Source organism: Phacochoerus africanus, chromosome 4, assembly GCF_016906955.1.
Source record: "Phacochoerus africanus isolate WHEZ1 chromosome 4, ROS_Pafr_v1, whole genome shotgun sequence".
Lineage (NCBI taxonomy): Eukaryota > Metazoa > Chordata > Mammalia > Artiodactyla > Suidae > Phacochoerus > Phacochoerus africanus.
The window spans coordinates 46,663,913-46,681,369 of NC_062547.1; the positions used below are offsets into that span (position 1 = coordinate 46,663,913).

Below are 17,457 nucleotides of genomic sequence, written 5' to 3' on the forward strand. Positions count from 1 at the left end.
ACTGAGGGCAGAGAGATGATACAAATTGTCTGACGCCCCAGGAAAGCCACGTCCTTTTGCAAGCACACCAGAGACTTCAAAAGACCACAGGGAAGGAGAGCATAGTGTTAACATGTTCACTTACTTTAGAATCACACAGCCTGTTCCTGCAGGTGGCGCTATCCAGAACACCTGGATCCGCGTCCTCCTCCGTGGGGTGCTTTCCGTGACCGCAACTGGACAATTACTCATAAACTGTGTTTCTTCTTCATCTATGATCTACGGAAAACCAGCGGAAAATGAACACATTAAAATGCAATGCCACTTTGGGAAGTTTCCGTGTCGACACTTCCTAAATTTTATTTTTAAATCTGTCATTTCGTCTTAGTGGCTCTATATCCCCAGACACCAGAGGCGTGCCTGGCATAGAGTCCCACGCAAAGCTTGTGGAATTAACATAAGGGCAAGGGTTTGGCCCACCTTCTCTGCTCTCTGGGACCAGGATCTCATGTCAGCACTTTGAGGAAGAGGCCACTAGGTGATGATCTTGCTCATGTCAGGACAACCTGTGTCCCACTTCAGGGCAGGAGGATGGGGAGGGATAATCCAAAGCAAACACTATATATCTAGATGTTGGGATTCAATTTTTTCACTCGAATTTAGAATGTTAAAAGAAAATCTCCCTTTGAAGGAAGCATACCAAAGTACATAAAATCACTTAGCTTTATAGTACTCTTTATTAGTCCTTTCTAATTTGTGCCTTATTTTGGTGTTTGTTTTCCCAAGTTAACCCAAGTTTCCCTATGACACTGCAGAAAAGCTGCTAGCCATTCCCATTCCTGTTTTCAGCATTTCCCCTGTTTGCTTCTGGGTCTGGTGCCAGGACTTGCCTATCCCTCTTGTAGAACCACAGACTCTTAGACCTGAAAGAACCTTTGGGCGGAAATCATCTCCATCCAATGGTCTTAGGTGCCAGCTCTGACTGACTGGTAGTAGCTGTGTCATGAGTAGTGTTAATAATACTAATAGATGACACTTATTGAGTGTTTAGTATAGGCTCGGTACTTAGCTAAGTGCTTGGTCTGTATTACTCACTTGATTTTCAAATAAAATTTAATGAAATCATTATACTCATATTGCATTTATTTTAGACTATGATGGAAGTTAATACGAAAAGGGAATGTGTATGTATATATGATATATATATATGATTGGGACACTTTGCTGTACAGAAGAAACTGACACAACATTGTAAATCAACTATACTTTGATAAAAATTTTTTAAAATTAAAATATAAATATAAAAAATAAAATAAAATAAAAATAGGTCTCCACAGACTGATGAAAACTGATCATCAGATTGCAAAGTTCAGCCTAGTCACTTAAAAGCATCAGGCCCCTCTGCCATCCTGGCCCTTGCTACATCTGGCTCTGTGTGTGGCTGTGGGAGGCGGGGAGTCAGGTGTGTTGGACTTGAGGTCCTCCTGTGGCCAGCCATTTGGAATGCCTTAAGAATTGTCAACACCTTCCCCCTCCTGGCTCTCCTCAACTATTCCACCCTACCTTAAAAAAAGAGTATATATGAATGAGGATCCACTCTGTGTATCCATCTAAGCAGGCAGACACAGAATTACTTTTTTAAAAACACTTATCTTGGGATAAATTCTTCAAAAAAAAAATGCTACTATATGCACCTAAACAGAATTTCAAAATACAAGAGGCAAAACTGATGATAGAAATGCAAGGATAAATAGACAAATCCATAATTACACTCAGCTCACAATTCCTCTCTCACCAATTGATAAAGCAGGTAAATAGGAAATCAGTGAGGACAGAATGAACCTGAACAACACTCTCTGACCTGATGGACATTTATAGAACGTTCCACTCAACAACAATAGAAAATACAAGGTTTTCAATTGCACGTGGAACATGCACCAAGTTATCTTATATTTGGGGCCATAAGAGAAATCTTAATACATTTAGAAGACTGGAATAATATAAAGAACATTTTCTCAGGAGTTCCTGTTGTGGCTCAGCAGTAATGAGACGAACTAGTATCCAAGAGGATACAGTTTGATCCTTGGTTTTGCTCAGTGGTTAAGGATTCAGCATTGCCATGAGCTGTGGTGTGGGTCACAGATGTGTTTCAGATCCCATGTTGCTGTGGCCATGGTGTAGGCTGGCAGCTGTAGCTCTGATACCTCCTAGCCAGGGAACTTCCATATGCCACAGGTGTGGGCCTAAAAAGGAAAAAAAAAAAAAAAAAAGATTTTTCTCTCCACAACAAAATCAATTCAGAAATCAAGCAGAAAAGTATCTGGGAAATCTCCATACAATGGACTACTACTCAAGAATAAAAAGAAATGAGCCACTAACACAATGCATTCAAACAGATGACTCAAGAGTGCTATGCGAAGTGAAAAACGTCAGTCAAAAGTCTATATGTTGGATGTTTTCATTTATACGACCTCTAGAACTGGCAAAACTATAATGACAAGCACAACAGTAGCTGGGATGCAGGAAGCTGATTAACTGCAAAGGCGGATGAGGGAACTTTCTAGAGTGATGGAAATACCCTATAATTTTAATTGTGGTAGTGGCTACACAATGCTACATGCTTGTCAAACTCATTGAACTTTACACTTAAAATAGTTTAAAAATCACGCAAAAATCCCGTTTTCAGTTCCTCTTTTTGCTTAAGAGAGAAAGTAAAAAATTAAGTCACATCATATAGTTTCATCACTGGACAAGGCAAAGGCAATGTTTCATTTATATTCTTTATACTTCTCTCATTTCCCTCCTCTGTCCAGCACTCACTCCTAAGCTTTTAATATATACCCTTCTGACTATATGTATAATATATATACATATACATGATTTTCTTGAAGTTACCTAGAATTATTTTGTATAATGTTTATTTTATATAAAATATATAATGTATTAATGTTTCTTTGCACTTAATCTTATGATTTTTGAGCTATGTCAGTGTTACTCTATGTGAATGTAATTCACTCCTGACTGATGCCTAGTACTCCACTGCATGCATAGACCACATCTTACTCATCCATTCTCCCAGTGAGAGGCACTTAGCTGACTTCCAGCTCTTTGCCCCCACAAAAACTACTGTAATGCAAATTCTCATGCCGCTCTGCTTGGGATTCTACATCACAGTTTCTCAGCAATATAAACCACGTCATAGGATTGATTGGTTGTTGGGTTGCGGGTTTCATTATATCAATTTCACTAAGTACTGCCAGGTTGTCCTGTGGAATGGCAGTCTCTACTTTTATTCCATAAGCTATGCACAAGTGTTCCCATTTCCCCAAATCCTCATACCTGTGATAACTAGACTTTCTAATTGTTTCTAATCCAGTGGATATAAAGTAGTATCTTGTTTTCATTTAATAGCAGCAAATTTGAACTTCTCTTCATAAATTTATCAGGTTTCTCTTGTGAACTGCCTACTCAGAATCTTTACTGGGGGGGGTTTTCTTTTTTTGTGGGACTTTCTAGACATGATTGCTCATCATTTTTAAGTATCTTTCTGTCATCCATATGTTCATCTTATCTTTGGAATTCTTTAATAATGTTCGTTTAGTCAAATTTATCAATTTCTCTTCTTTGGTTTGTGTTTTGTTCTTGACTAAAAAACTGAGATTACAAAGATACTCGCTAATATTTTCTTCCATTAGCTTTATAATTTTATTTTCACTTTCAGCTCTTCAATTCATTAAGAATTAATTTTTAAATATGATGGAGTAGGGATCCAACTCCATTTTCTCCATACTGGGAGCTAGTTTTTTAAGTAGTAAACAATTTTTTAGAGCAGTTTTAGTTTCACAGCAAAACTAAGCATGAGTACAGGGAGTTCCCACATACTCTCTGTTCCCACACATGCACAACCCTCCCCATTATCAACATCAGGTATCAGAGCAGTACATTTGTTATAACTGATAAAACTATGTAAACCTATGTTGACACATCATCACCCAAAGTCCATAATAAACAATAGGGTTCACTCTTGGTATTAAATATTCTATGAGTTCTGACATATATAATAATATTATGTATCTACAGTAGCAGTATTGTATTGAACAGTTTCACTGCTTTAAAAATCTTCTATGTTGCCTATTTATACCTCCTTCCTCTCAAACCTCTGGCAGTCATTTATTTTTTGTTGTAACTGCTCATTAGTTCCAGGAGGTTTTTAGACAATTCTTTAAGATTTTCCTATGTAGACAATAATGTCATCTGAAAAAAAAAAAGTCAGCTTTATTTCTTCTTTTTCAATCTATATACCTTTTCATTTCCTTTTCTTGTCTTGTTGCATTAGTTAGGACATCCAGTATTATTTCGAAAAGCAGTGGTGAGATGAGACATTCTTGCCTCATTCTTGATCTTTGCAGCAAAGATTCAAGTTTCTTACCAGTAATTATGATGTGAGGTGTAGGTTTTTTGTATGTTCTCTATTAAGTTAAGGACATTTATCTCTATTCATTGTTTGCTGAGGTTTTTATCATGAATGGGTGTTGAATTTTGTCAAATGCTTTTTGACAAAAATATGATCATGTGATTTTTCTTCTTTCACCTGTTGATGTGATAGATTACATTAATTGATGTTCAAATGTCGAACCAGCCTTGAATGACTGGGATAAATTCCACTTGGTTATAGCATCTATTCTCTTCATACATTGTTGAATTTGACTTATTGATATTTTATTAAGGAATTTTGCATCCATGTTCATGAGAGGTATGGGTTTGCAGCTTTCCTTTTTGGAAATATCTTTGTCTGCTTTTGGTATTAGGGTGATGCTGGCCTCATAGAATGAGTTAGGGAGTTGAGAATTGGTATAATTTCTTCCTTAAATGTTTGGTAGAGTTCACTAGTGAATCCATTTGGGTCTGGTGCTTTCTGTTTTGGAAGGATTTTAATTATTGATTCAATTTCTTTTTAGATACAGTCCTATTCATATTGTCTATTCCTTATTGTGTGAGATTTGGCAGATTACATCTATCAAGAAATTGGTCCATTTCATCTAGGTTATCAAATTTGTGAGCATAGAGTTGTTCCTAATACTCCTTTATTATTTCTTTAGTATCCTTGGGATCTGTAGTGATGTCCCGTCTTTTATATCTAATATTAGTAATTTGTGTCTTCTTTTTCTTAGTTAGCCTGGCTAAGGGCTTATCAATCTTACTGATCTTTTCAAAAAACCAGTTTAGTTTTATTGATTGAAAGGAAGAGAAATCAATATAGAAAATCAATAAAACTAAACTGGTTTTTTGAAAAGATCAAATTGATACATTGAATTTTCATTTTCATTTAGTTCCAAGTATTTTAGAATTTCTTTTGAAATTCCTTCTTTGACCCATGTGTTGCTTAGAAATGCCTTGTTTAACCTCCAAATATTTGGGGATTTTCCAGCTATCTTTCTGTTATTAATTGTTATTTTAATTCCATTGTGTCTGAGGGCAGATATTATATGATTTCTATCCTTTTAAAATTTTTAAGGTGTGTTTTATGACCCAAAATGTGATCTGTCTTGTTGAATACTGCATGTGAGCCTGAGAAGAATGTGTAATCCGTTGTTGTTGAATGAAATAGTCTATAGATGTCAATTAGATCCAATTGATTGATGGTGCTGTTGAGTTGAACTATGTCCTTACTGATTTTCTGCCTGCTAAATCTGTCCATTTCTGATGGAGGGATATTTAAGTCTACAACTATGACAGTGGATTCATCTATTTCTCCTTGTAGTTCTATCAGTTTTCAGCTCACATATTTTGACACTCTGTCATTAGGCACATACATATCAAGGATTATTACATCTTCTTGGAGCACTGACCCCTTTATCATTATGTAATGCCCCTCTTTATTCCTGAAACTTTCTTCGCTCTAAATTCTGCTCTGTCTGAAATTAATATAGCTATTCCTGCTTTCTTTCAATTGGTGTTAGCATTATATATCTTTCTCATCATTCTTTTAATCTATATGTGTCTCTATATTTAAAGTGAGTTTCTTGTAAACAACATATAAGGGTCTTGTTTTTCACTGACAATCTGTCTTTTAATTGATATGTTTAGACCACTGATATTTAAGGTGACTATTGATATAAGCAGATTAATATTTACCATATTTGTTGCTGTTTTCTATCTGTTGCCCTGTTCTTTGCTCCTATTTGTCTTCCACATTTTTTTCCTGTCTTTTTTGGTTCTAATTGAGACTTTTATATGATCCTATTTTTTTCCCTTTCTTAGAATATCAATTACACTTTTTTTTTGCTTTTTTAAATGGTTGTCTGGAGTTTTCACTATACATTTACAACTAATCCAAGTCTACTTTTGAATAACACTATACTGTTTCAAAGATGTTCCTAATTTCTTCCTTCTATCCCTTATATCATTGCTGTCAATCATTTCACTCACACATAAACATATATAACCTAATAATACATTGTTATTATTATTTTGAATAAGCCATTATCTGTTAGATGAGTTAAGGATAAGAAAAATAAAAATTTATTTCTTCTTTAATGTTCTTCCTTTCATTATGAAGATCTGAATTTCTGACCCAAATTTCTGACCCATATAATTTTTATTCTCTCTAAAGAGTTTTTTAAACAGTTCTTGCAAGACAGGTCTACTGGCGACAAATTCAATTTTTGTTTGAAGGACTCTCTATATTTCTTTCACTTTTGAAGAATAATTTCACAGGGTATTGAGTTCAAAGTTGGTGGTTTTTTCTCTCATCACATTAAATATTTCATTCTACTCTCTTCTTGTTTGCATTGTTTCTGAGAGGCTGGATATAATTCTTATCTTTGTTCTTCTATAGGTAAGGTGTTTTTTTTTTTCCCTCTGGCTTCTTTCAGGATTTTTTTTCTTTATCTTTAATTTTCTGCGGTGTAAAAATGATATGCATAGATATAGTTTTTTTGGCATTTATCTTTCTTGGTGTTCTCTGAGCTTCCTGGATCTGGAGTTTGGTGTCTGATATTAATTTGAGGAAATTTTCAGTCATTATTGTCACAAATACTTCTTCTGTTACTTTCTCCCTTTCTTCTCTTGGTATTCCCATTATGTGTATATTATACCTTTTACAGTTGTCCCATAGTCCCTGCATATTCTGTGCTTTTGTGGTTTTTTTTGTTTTGTTTGTTTTTTTTTAAGGCTGCACCTGTGGCTTATGGAAGGCCCTAGGATGGGGTTGAATCCCTGGTGCAACTGTCAGCCTTTGCCATAGCCATAGCAACACCAGATCTGAGCTGCATCTGTGACCTACACAGCAGCTTTCAGCAATACTGGATCCTTAACCCACTGAGCAAGGCTAGGGATCAAACCCACATTCTCATGGATGTTAGTCTGGTTCTTAACCTGCTGAGCCACAACAGGAACTCCTGTTCTGGGTTTTTTTTTCAGTTTTTTTTTCTTTTCTTTTCAGTTTTACAAGTTTTTGTTGACATATCCTCAAGCTCAGAGATTCCTCAGTTGTATTCAGTTTATTACTACGCCCTTTGAAGCATTCTTCACTTCTGCTACAAGGTTTTTGATCTCTAGCATTTCCTTTTGGTTTTTCCTTAGTATTTCCATCTTGCAACTTACATTGTCTATTGTTTTTGCACGATGTCTGCTTTATGCATTAGTGCCCTTAGCATATTAATCATTATTATTTTAAATTCCTGGTCTAATAATTCCAGGATCCCTGCCATGCCTGGTTCTGATGCTTTCCCCATCTCTTCAAATGTGTTTTTTGCCTTTTAATTTTTTGTTGCAAGGAAGGCATGATGTGCTGGGTAAAAGGACCTGAGGTAAATAGGTCTTTTGTAACATGCAGACGTACCTCACTTTATTGTAATTCACAGGCAAAAAGAATGTATACATGTATGTGTAACTGGGTCACCATGTTGTACAGTAAAAAAAAAAAAATTGTATTGGGGAAATAACAATAAAAAAAGAAAGAAAGAAATTAAAAGTTTGTGGCCACCCTGCATTATCAGAGGATAGTTAACATTTTTAAATAGTAAAGTTTTTTTTTTTTTTGTCTCTGTAGGGCCACACCCATGGCATAGGGGTCTAATCAGAGCTGCAATTGCCAGCCTACTATGCTACAGCCATGCCAGATCTGAGCTGCGACTGTGAGCTACACCACAGCTCATGGCAATGCTGGATCCTTAACCCACTGAGTGAAGCCAGGGATCGAACCTGTGTCCTCATTGGACCCTTGTTGGGTTCATTATGGCTGAGTCACGATGGGAACTCCTTAAATAGTAAAGAATTTTTTAATTAAGGTATGTACTTGTTTTTTAGACATTATGCTACTTCACACAATAGAGTACAGAATAAACATAACTTTCATAGGCCCTGGGAAAACAAAAATTTCATGTGACAAAATTTATTGCAATCTTTGCTTTACTCAGTGGTCTGGAACTGAACCAACAATATCTCCAAAGTATGCATTGGTAAGGTGTCAGGGAGAGGAAGTGTTGCATAGGACCCTTATATCTTATGATTAGGTCTTATGGTTAGGCCTTTTGGTGACTTGAACCCCTGGACTGAGAATTTCACATGTGCTTCTCAGTTTTTCCCTACCCTTTAGGTGGGAGTGGGTGGCTGGAGGGTATTTCCCTTTCCCCAGATAGGTTAGGCTATGATAAAAGTTTAGCAGGTTAGGCTCTGATAAAATAGTTCCTCCTGAGGGTAGGCCTCATTAAGAAGAATAAAATGCTCTGGTGTATTTAAAAATCATTCCTTTTCTCCTCCCCTTGTCAGAAGCACAAAGAGATTTCTCTCTGATATTCACCATGAGGACCTGGTAGAGCTTCTGGAGGTGAAACTCACAAAAGTTTCTCCCTCCCCACCAATGGCTGGGGGCCTCTGGGGTTTTTAGCTCTCAGAGTTGCCCACACTGAGCCTCCAGAAAATCCGTCAGTAATGGTTTAGACTTTCCTACTCTGCTCTAGTAAGCTGTGATTCTCTGCATCTTACTGTCTGCCTCTCCTATTTGGGGGGTAGTAATTTGCTCTATGACCTCACTTCTCTGATGGATCTCAAGAGAACTCTTGATTTTTCAGTTTGCTCAGCATTTTACTTGTTAGGATAGAGTGGTAATTTCTAAACTTCTTAAAAGTGGGCCTAGAAGCTGGAAGTCCATGCTGTGAGCTACTTTTAAGACCATTTAATCCATCTTTCCCACAGCTGGTGATGCCAACTTTGTCAGATAAATTTTACTGCCCAAACAAAAATGAAAAAAAGTTATTAATAATTATTCTGAGACAATAGGCAAAACTGAGACTTTCACAGGTGAATGGGGCATTTATTCAACTTAATCCTATACTAGGTTCCCAAACACTTGTGTTGTTATTGAAACTTCCATTCTGGTATCTCCACCACCACCACCATAGCACTATAATATATTTTAATATCCATAAGTTCAAGTCCTCATTTATTGCTCTTCTTTATCAACATTGTGTTATCTCTTTGTGGATCTTCATTTTTTCATATGGGATATACATACTCTAAAAAACCCCTTGCTTCTCAGTCATTTCATCCTCCTGATGTGACAAAAATCCCAGCCTCTCACATATGCAGCTCAGTGTTGCTGGACAAAGCCATGTGATGAGACAATTGTCTCCTATATTAATTGACCCCTGGCCTCAACAACCCTGCTGTGGTTCAGTGCCATATGTATCTGGAAAACCATTACCTTTCCACTGTCAACAACCATGATTTAAAAATCTCCAGTCTCTCCAAACTCCCAACCTTTAATCTCTCCTCTTTCACTCTTATTGTATTACCTTGTCTCTTACTTCACAGAAAAAAACCAGAAGTCATCAGATATAAACTCCTTCATTTTCCCATTTGTATCCACCCTCTTCTCCTTCATTCCTGTTATAACAGAAGAATCTTCTCTTTCATCTCTGCTGGGTTCACATCCCTCTTCCTGACTCTAACAACTACCCCTTTTCTCTCCTCCAGATTCTCCAAACTTCAACTTTGGTCCCAAATGAATCATTCCCATTGCTCTTGAAAGCACATCTGAGTCTATCCTGTTTAAAAATTAGGAGATCTTCATTTAACTCTTCATACCTCTCCAGTTATGGTGTTATCTCTCCTTTCTCTGTAACAAACAACTTAAATGAGCTGGCTATACTGTCTTCATTTCACCTCCTACTCATTTTCAACCCCATCCCTTGTGTTTTAGGGGTGCATCACATTATTACACTGGTTCTAGCTAAGGCCATCAGGGCTTCTGCAGTGCTTAATCTAATAGATACTATGTAGCCCTTCTTCTTGAAGTGCTCTCCTCCAAAGGCTTCTTTGTTCCCTTCTGCCCTCTCCCCACCTCAACTTTCCTGTCCACTTTCACTACATTCTTTGGCTGCTCAACTTCCTCTACTGGCCTTTAAATTTGTAACTGCTCAAAGCTCAGTCCTAAGCCCTCTCCTGTTTTGACTTTATTCCCTCTCTGTAGGTTATCTCGTTCAACTTACAGCTTTAATTGCTACCTATGTGTGGAGGATTCACAAGTTTATGTTTCCAGACTCGGCCATTTCTCTGAGCTCTAGGTATGTGTCTCCAAACTTCTGTCTTTTACTTGCATTCACTCTTGGATGAAACATGCCTCAAATCCACCTCATCAACAATGAACTTATCTTCTCTCTAACCTGGTCCTACTCTTACTGTTCAAGTTAGAAATGCTGGGAGTCATCCTTGGTTCTTCCCTCTATTTGCTCTTCATGTTCAAATGCCGTCCATGTAATCTTCCAAATGTTTCTTGAATTCCTACTACCATCCCTAGTATCCCTACTACTGTTGTAGACTAAGCTACACAATTTTTAATCTGAGCTAATACAAAATCATCCGAACTGGCCTTTGTATACCTTTTCTTGTCTTCCAAACCAGAGTGATCTCTATACTGCAAACAAGAATGGTCTTCTAAAAACACACATATAATCTCCTTCCCTAGAACAACTCAATAGCTTTTCATTGTTTCCAGAATCAGGACTGAAATCCCTAAGAGAGTCGAGTCCCTGCTTTCCTACCTCTCTAGCCTCATACTCTTCCATCTCCCTCCTTGCTTTCTGCACTTGGCTACTTTGGTCTTGCGTATTCTCCAGCCAAAGCCCAGTTGATTGCTATTTCCTTCTTCTTTCCCTTCTTTCTTCCTCCTTCCTCTTCCTTCCTTTCCTTCTACTCTTTCTTCCTTTTCTTCATCTCAGCTCACTCCTCCTCACTGAAAAGCTTTCCTTGTCCTATTTCACCATGGCAGTTTCCTCCTGTATGTATTCTCATATATCCATCCCTCTCCCTTCAGACACTTTAGTTCTTTTTTAATTTTATAAGCATTTGTTTGAGTCCTTGATTAACATCTATTTCTCTAATAATCTACAAGCCACATGAAGGTGGCTCTATATCTCTTGCTTTTTTCCCCTTTGTTTCCTAAGCACTTAGCACAGTGCCTGATGCATAAGAACCAGGAACTGAAGAATTAGGTGTACTGCCTCCTCCCTTTGGTTGTGAGATTGCTGGCTCTATATCCTGGCTGCAATATCTGCCTTTACCTCCTATTTAGACAACTCCCTGGTCTTCCCTCTGACTCTGGATTCTGTTTTCTATATAACTATTAATAGCTTTGATAATAATATTAGCTTGCATTTTTGAGCAACATTTTTTTTTCTTTTTAGGGCCATACCTGTAGCATATGGAGTTTCCCAGGCTAGGGGTCAAATCGGAGCCAGTTGCTGGCCTATGCCACAGCCACAGCAACATCAGATCCACAGTTCACAGCAATGCCAGATCCTTAACCCACTGAGTGAGGCCAGGGATCAAACCCAAAACCTCATGGTCACTAGTGGGATTTGTTTCCACTGTGCCACAATGGGAACTCCCTTGAGCAACTTTCTATCCGCCAAAGTCTTAATATATATTACTTCCATTTCCTTCCAATAGCTAAGCATTATGAAACCTGTACTTAAGGAAACCTCTGTGATGCAGATGAGTTATATTACCTGTTCATATCCCACAGTGGTGGAGCTGGAGTTTGACCTACTACTGTAACGCTTGTGCTCTTTCCTCTATACCACAGTCCCTCCCAACAGTGTCATTCCCCTCTGTTAGGTAAGAATTTTTCTCTAGCCAAGTTGAGACCTACGGAACCACATATATTGGACCAGCCCATGATAACTCCACTCTAATAAACATACATACAAGTACTTGGTAAATGTTATAGTGCTTTTGCTTCATATTTTAAAAGGGTACTTAGATTCCATTCTGCAGCTGTGTTGGTATGATGGTAGATTTCCAAACAATGTGACTGTCTTGGAATTGTGCACTTGGCCTCCATGAAGACGCCCTTTACTGGTGGTTACAGAGAACTTCTGCAGGTACCTTTAACCCTAAATCTTTAAAATCCTTGGGAGGGTTCTGGACGACTATATTGGAAAAACCAAAGGGAACTAATATTTAATTAGTACTTACTATGTGCCAAGTACTTAACATGGTCACATCATTGAATCCTTGATGGGAATAATTATTCTCATTTTACAGATGAAGAAATAAAACTCAAAGCGATCTGGTCTGGATTCTGACTCAGGGCTGTCAGAAACCAAAGCCTGCACCTCTGTAAAAGATGCCAACAAGGGATAAGACTCCCACCCTTGGCCCAACACCGAAACAAAGAAGAATGCCTGCCAAGCCATAGAAGCCACCTCAGGTAAATACGGTTGTTTATCCACAACTTCAGTTGCCAGATGGTAACTGAGCATTGAACAGAAGGGGTTGTTTTCTCCAATTCAGAGAATGCTCCCAAAGTTGTTTGCTTTTCAGAAAATATCAGCTTTCTCCAATGAGCTTTGGGCCTATCGGAACTTGTTCTTGTATGTTTCCCCATCGCCAAGCATCTCCACACTTGTCCTGGTCTAGAGGAGACCCGCCATGTTAGTCACCAACAAAATGAAAGTCACTTAAAAAGGCTTCAATACTCATTTTAATCTATGGTTTCTTTTCTGAGTACCTGAGACTAGAAAATTAAAACATAATGAGTGGTTGTGTCTGGCAGTAGTATTATGGGTGATTTTTATTTCCTTTCTATGCTTTTTGCAGTTTCTAAGTTTTCTAAAATGATGATGTATTAGTTTAAATGAAGAGGTTTCTAATTATTTTTAAGGGACTTCATTACAACATTCCACGGGTAACACTCCCCCTCAACACACCTTTTTTAAAATGTAGGCTAAAATTAACCTTCTCAGGTTAAGTTTAAAGTCACATGTGAGAGATTTTTCTGGTTAAGACTGGCCATTTGACTCCCTTAAGAAGACAGAGAAATTAAGGGGCCTGTGACTAGTCCCCACACAGCCAAGTAAGATAGCCAGGTAAGGGAGACCCAGGTTTAGCCAAGTGGACAAAGTTTGATTTCCAGAATGCTTGGCAAACTGTGGTTAAGGCAACTGGTTGGGCATCTGGTCATGAATAGGCCTTTTCAAATATTAGGGACTTCCTAAGCTACCTCATCAGCAGGATTTTCAAGGCTTCCAAAGCCTTCTATTGATTCCAATCCTGAATCACCTACCATACCCATTTTGAAATCCACATCATGGCATACCTTTCCCTCCCATCCTATTTATAGCCTCACTTTCTTTTCAAACTCAGATACACAATACTTCTTTCCTATATCTAATTTTGGCTCCCCTCTTCAACTCCAACTGGATTCTCTCCCTTGCTATGTTGTCCCATCCTTTCTGGCCCCAAAGACAGGAGCCTCAGGAGATGGACCTCAATAGTATCAAGGTGACAGAGAAAGTCACAAGCTCTCTAACATGTGACTGGACCATGGCAGCAGGGCATCCAGAAGAATACTATTCAGGAGTTCCCATACGTGCCATCTTGGACATGTGTCTTCAGGAAGCAGAACCCTAGTCATAGAGATCAGGGCTAGTGGTCAGGGTCAGGGCTTCAGTTCCCACATGAGGGCCATGGATAAGTCTGAGAACTGGAACAGGAACTTGGAATTGCATCCTTAGAGGGAAACAAGTCGCATGAACATGGGCTTAGAACAGAGTTAGATTTGGGCCTTGAAATAAGAAGGGACTTATGCTGGTAGGGGATGTAAGATGTGAGTAAGAAGACAACTCGGAAGCCCAGTGGTCACTGCAGAGCACCACGACCAAGGATGCCTATCAGGGATACTGATGGGCACAGTGATTGCTTAAGCAGGCTGTCCTCAAGTCCTTATTGATCTGTTTAGTGGGTGGTCTGAGTCTGAAGGAAAAGGCAACCGCATACCTAAATACAGACTGTTGAGTCAGAGAATATATGAGACCATGATATTTAGGGACCAGGTGAAAAAAATAGGGAATATATGTCCTAGAGCATCATCTTGTACATGTTTCTCTTGAGGTTTGTAAGAAGCAGTGGTCCCTTAGTATTCCGTAGCTGGAGGGAAGTCGAGCTACATCTTAGTCTGATTGTATTAATACAGGAGAAGGATACCCTGAAAAGGAGAAGCAGGAATACAAGCATACCTCAGAGATCTTGTGGGTTCAGTCCCAGATCTCTGCAATAAAGCAACTCACACAAATTTTGGGGTTTCCCAATGTGTATAAAGATTATGTTTACAATGAAAAGATGCTCAGAGTCACTAATTATTACAGAAATGCAAATCAAGACTACAGTGAAGCATCACCTCACACCAGTTAGAATAGCCATCATTAAAAAGTCTACAAATATAAATGCTGGAGAGGGTGTAGAGAAAAGGGCACCCTCCTACACTGTTGGTGGGAATGTAAATTGCTGCAACCACTATGAAGAACAATATGGAAGTTCCTTAAAAACTAAATATAGAACTACCATATAATTCAGCAATCCCATTCTTGGGCATACATCTGGCAAAGACAAAAATCTAATTTGAAAAGATACACGCACCCCAGTGTTCACTGCAGCACTGTTAACAATAGTCAAGATACGGAAGCAACCTAAATGTCCACCCATCAACAGACGAATGGATAAAGAAGAGGTGGCATACACACACACACACACACACACAACAATGGAATACTAGCCATAAAAAAGAACGAAATAAAGCCATGTTGCTGTGGTTTGCAGCAACATGGATGGACCCCGATGTTATCACACTAAGTGAAGTAAATCAGATAAATACCATATGATATCACTTATATGTGGAATCTAAAAAATGAACAAATGAACTTATTTATAAAACAGAAACAGATGCACAGACATAGAAAACAAACTTGGAGTTGCCAAAGGGAAAGTAGGGGGAGGGAAGGATAAATTAGGACTTAAAGATTAACAGATAAACATTACTATATATGAAACAGATAAACAACACTCTGTAGCACTGAAAACTATATTCAGTATCTTATAATAATCTATAATGGAAAATAACCTGAGAAAAGATATATATATATCTTGAATCAATTTGCAATATACTTGAAACTAACACAAGAGTAAATTAACTGTACTTCAATTAAAATTTAAAAAAGTAAAATAAATTTAAAGGTTAAAATTAAAAGAATAAAAATTATCCACAGTATACTGTAATCTCTCAAGTGTGCAATAGCATCATATAGAAAAAACCAGTGCCCATGTATTAAAAAATGCTTTGTTGCTAAAAAATGCTAACCATTTTCTGAGCCTTCAGCAAGTCAATCTTTTTGCAACTGTAACATCAAAGATTACTGATCACCACAACAAATATAATCATAATGAAAAAGTTTGAAATACTGTGAGAATTACCAAAATGTGATGCAGAGACATGAAGGGAGCAAATACTGCTGGAGAAATGGCACTAAGAGACTTGCTAGACACAGAGTTGTGACAAAATTTCAACTTGTAAAAAACAGAATACCTGCTGAGTACAATAAAGCAGAGTGAAATAAAAGGAGGCATGCCTGTATTTGTTCATTGTAGGAAAATCAGAAAACATAGAGAAGCAAAAATTATGAAACAAGCAATACTCACAATTCAACTGCCCTGAAGGTTGTTCTTTTTGATGTATATCTTTTATACATTTTGATGTATATCTTTTTTTGATGTATATCTTTTTTTGATGTATACCTTTTCAGATTATACATGCATACACACATATGTGAAATTCTAAAAAATTATACTAGACTGTCTTTTCCACTCAACAGTCCATTGTGAACATCTTTCTCTTCTACTCAATATATAACTCAATCAAACTTTCTATGGCTGCATAATAACCTATAGTATGGATCGTCCCCATTTTGCCTAACAAACTTCAGAGTGTTGCACATTTTGTTGTTTACATTTGGAGACTATGATGATTATCTCTTACTGCTAAATTTCACATCTTTAATTTTATAAAATTAATGCAGGTTATTATTGCTGAATCTGCCCAGTAAGGGATTTTGAACAGTTCAGTAAGATCTGAGAGAATCCAAAGAAAATAATCCCAGTCATTAAATCGCCTGTTCCTCGTTTCCCGTGTGTATTTTCTCAGTCTGAAAGTCATGGAATGAAAGACAGCTGCTTTGTCTTTTCTGAAAGAGCTTTCAATATGGACTTTTAAAACTGAAATAAAGATTTTGCCTTTATTACTCTAAAGAGTACAATATAGAAAAGTGTACAAGGACAGAAAAAGGGGAAAATCCCCCACTGTTTCAATAATTTTGGTTTCTTTCCTTCTAAACTTTTCTCTGTTTATACTTTGAAACTTGTAGACAGTTGTATTCATACTGTGTGTGTAACATTATCTTTTTTTTCCACTTGTCCTAAGAGCCTCGACATTTCTCTAGGTTTTCTCTAAATGCATCAGAAACGTCATTTGAACGCCTGTGTTGGCCGCATTCCCCTTTGTAGCCTTTAACAGAAGCCCCTCTTCTGGGCTGTAAAGATTTAGGTCTAAACTTGTCCTCCTTCCTTTCAAAGACTCATTCTCCCAGCCCCTTGTCAGTTGTTAGAATTCCTTTCTGTTGCAGCATCTCTTCCAACAAGTTCTTATTTTCACGATATTCATCTTTTTCACCCTTTCTGCTTTATTTTTTCCTTTCCCAAGGGAGTACCCTCCACCTTCCAGACCGGAGAAGAGACGTATGAGAGAAGGTGGAGGAGGAGGAGGAGTGCACAGGTGGCCGTGAGCCCCACAAGGTGTACACAGCCCCCAATCATCAAGGACATGTCCGGAGAGCGAATGGATTTTGTTTCCTCTGAAAAGCAGATGAATCTTGCATGTTATTTGAGTTGTTTTACTTACTGAGAGTGAACACAGCAGGCCAGGCTTGGGAGTGGGGCTGGACCAGGATATGAAGGTGGCCTGAGCAGGCTAATAAGCTGGCCTCCTTTCAGAGGATATTCTCTAAGCATCTGCCCAACATGCATCTGGAAGAGAGGCTGAGTGCGGGGAGAGGGAAGGGGCTTGGTACTGTCTACTCACAGCTCGGCTGACCTCACTTGCCCTGAACTCACCTAGCAACTAAAAGGCCAGGAAGCCAGCCGAGA

The 17,457-nt window shown here is 38.0% G+C and overlaps 1 protein-coding gene across 1 annotated transcript in view; it reads right to left on the reverse strand.

The window, feature by feature from the left end:
• Positions 1–17,457, reverse strand: part of SPON1 (spondin 1) — a 335,754-nt gene that overhangs the window by 235,485 nt on the left and 82,812 nt on the right. Inside the window, exon 3 of the mRNA XM_047776237.1 lies at positions 125–258. Coding sequence (XP_047632193.1) covers positions 125–258 — 134 coding nt within the window. The remainder of the gene's footprint in view (positions 1–124; positions 259–17,457) is intronic.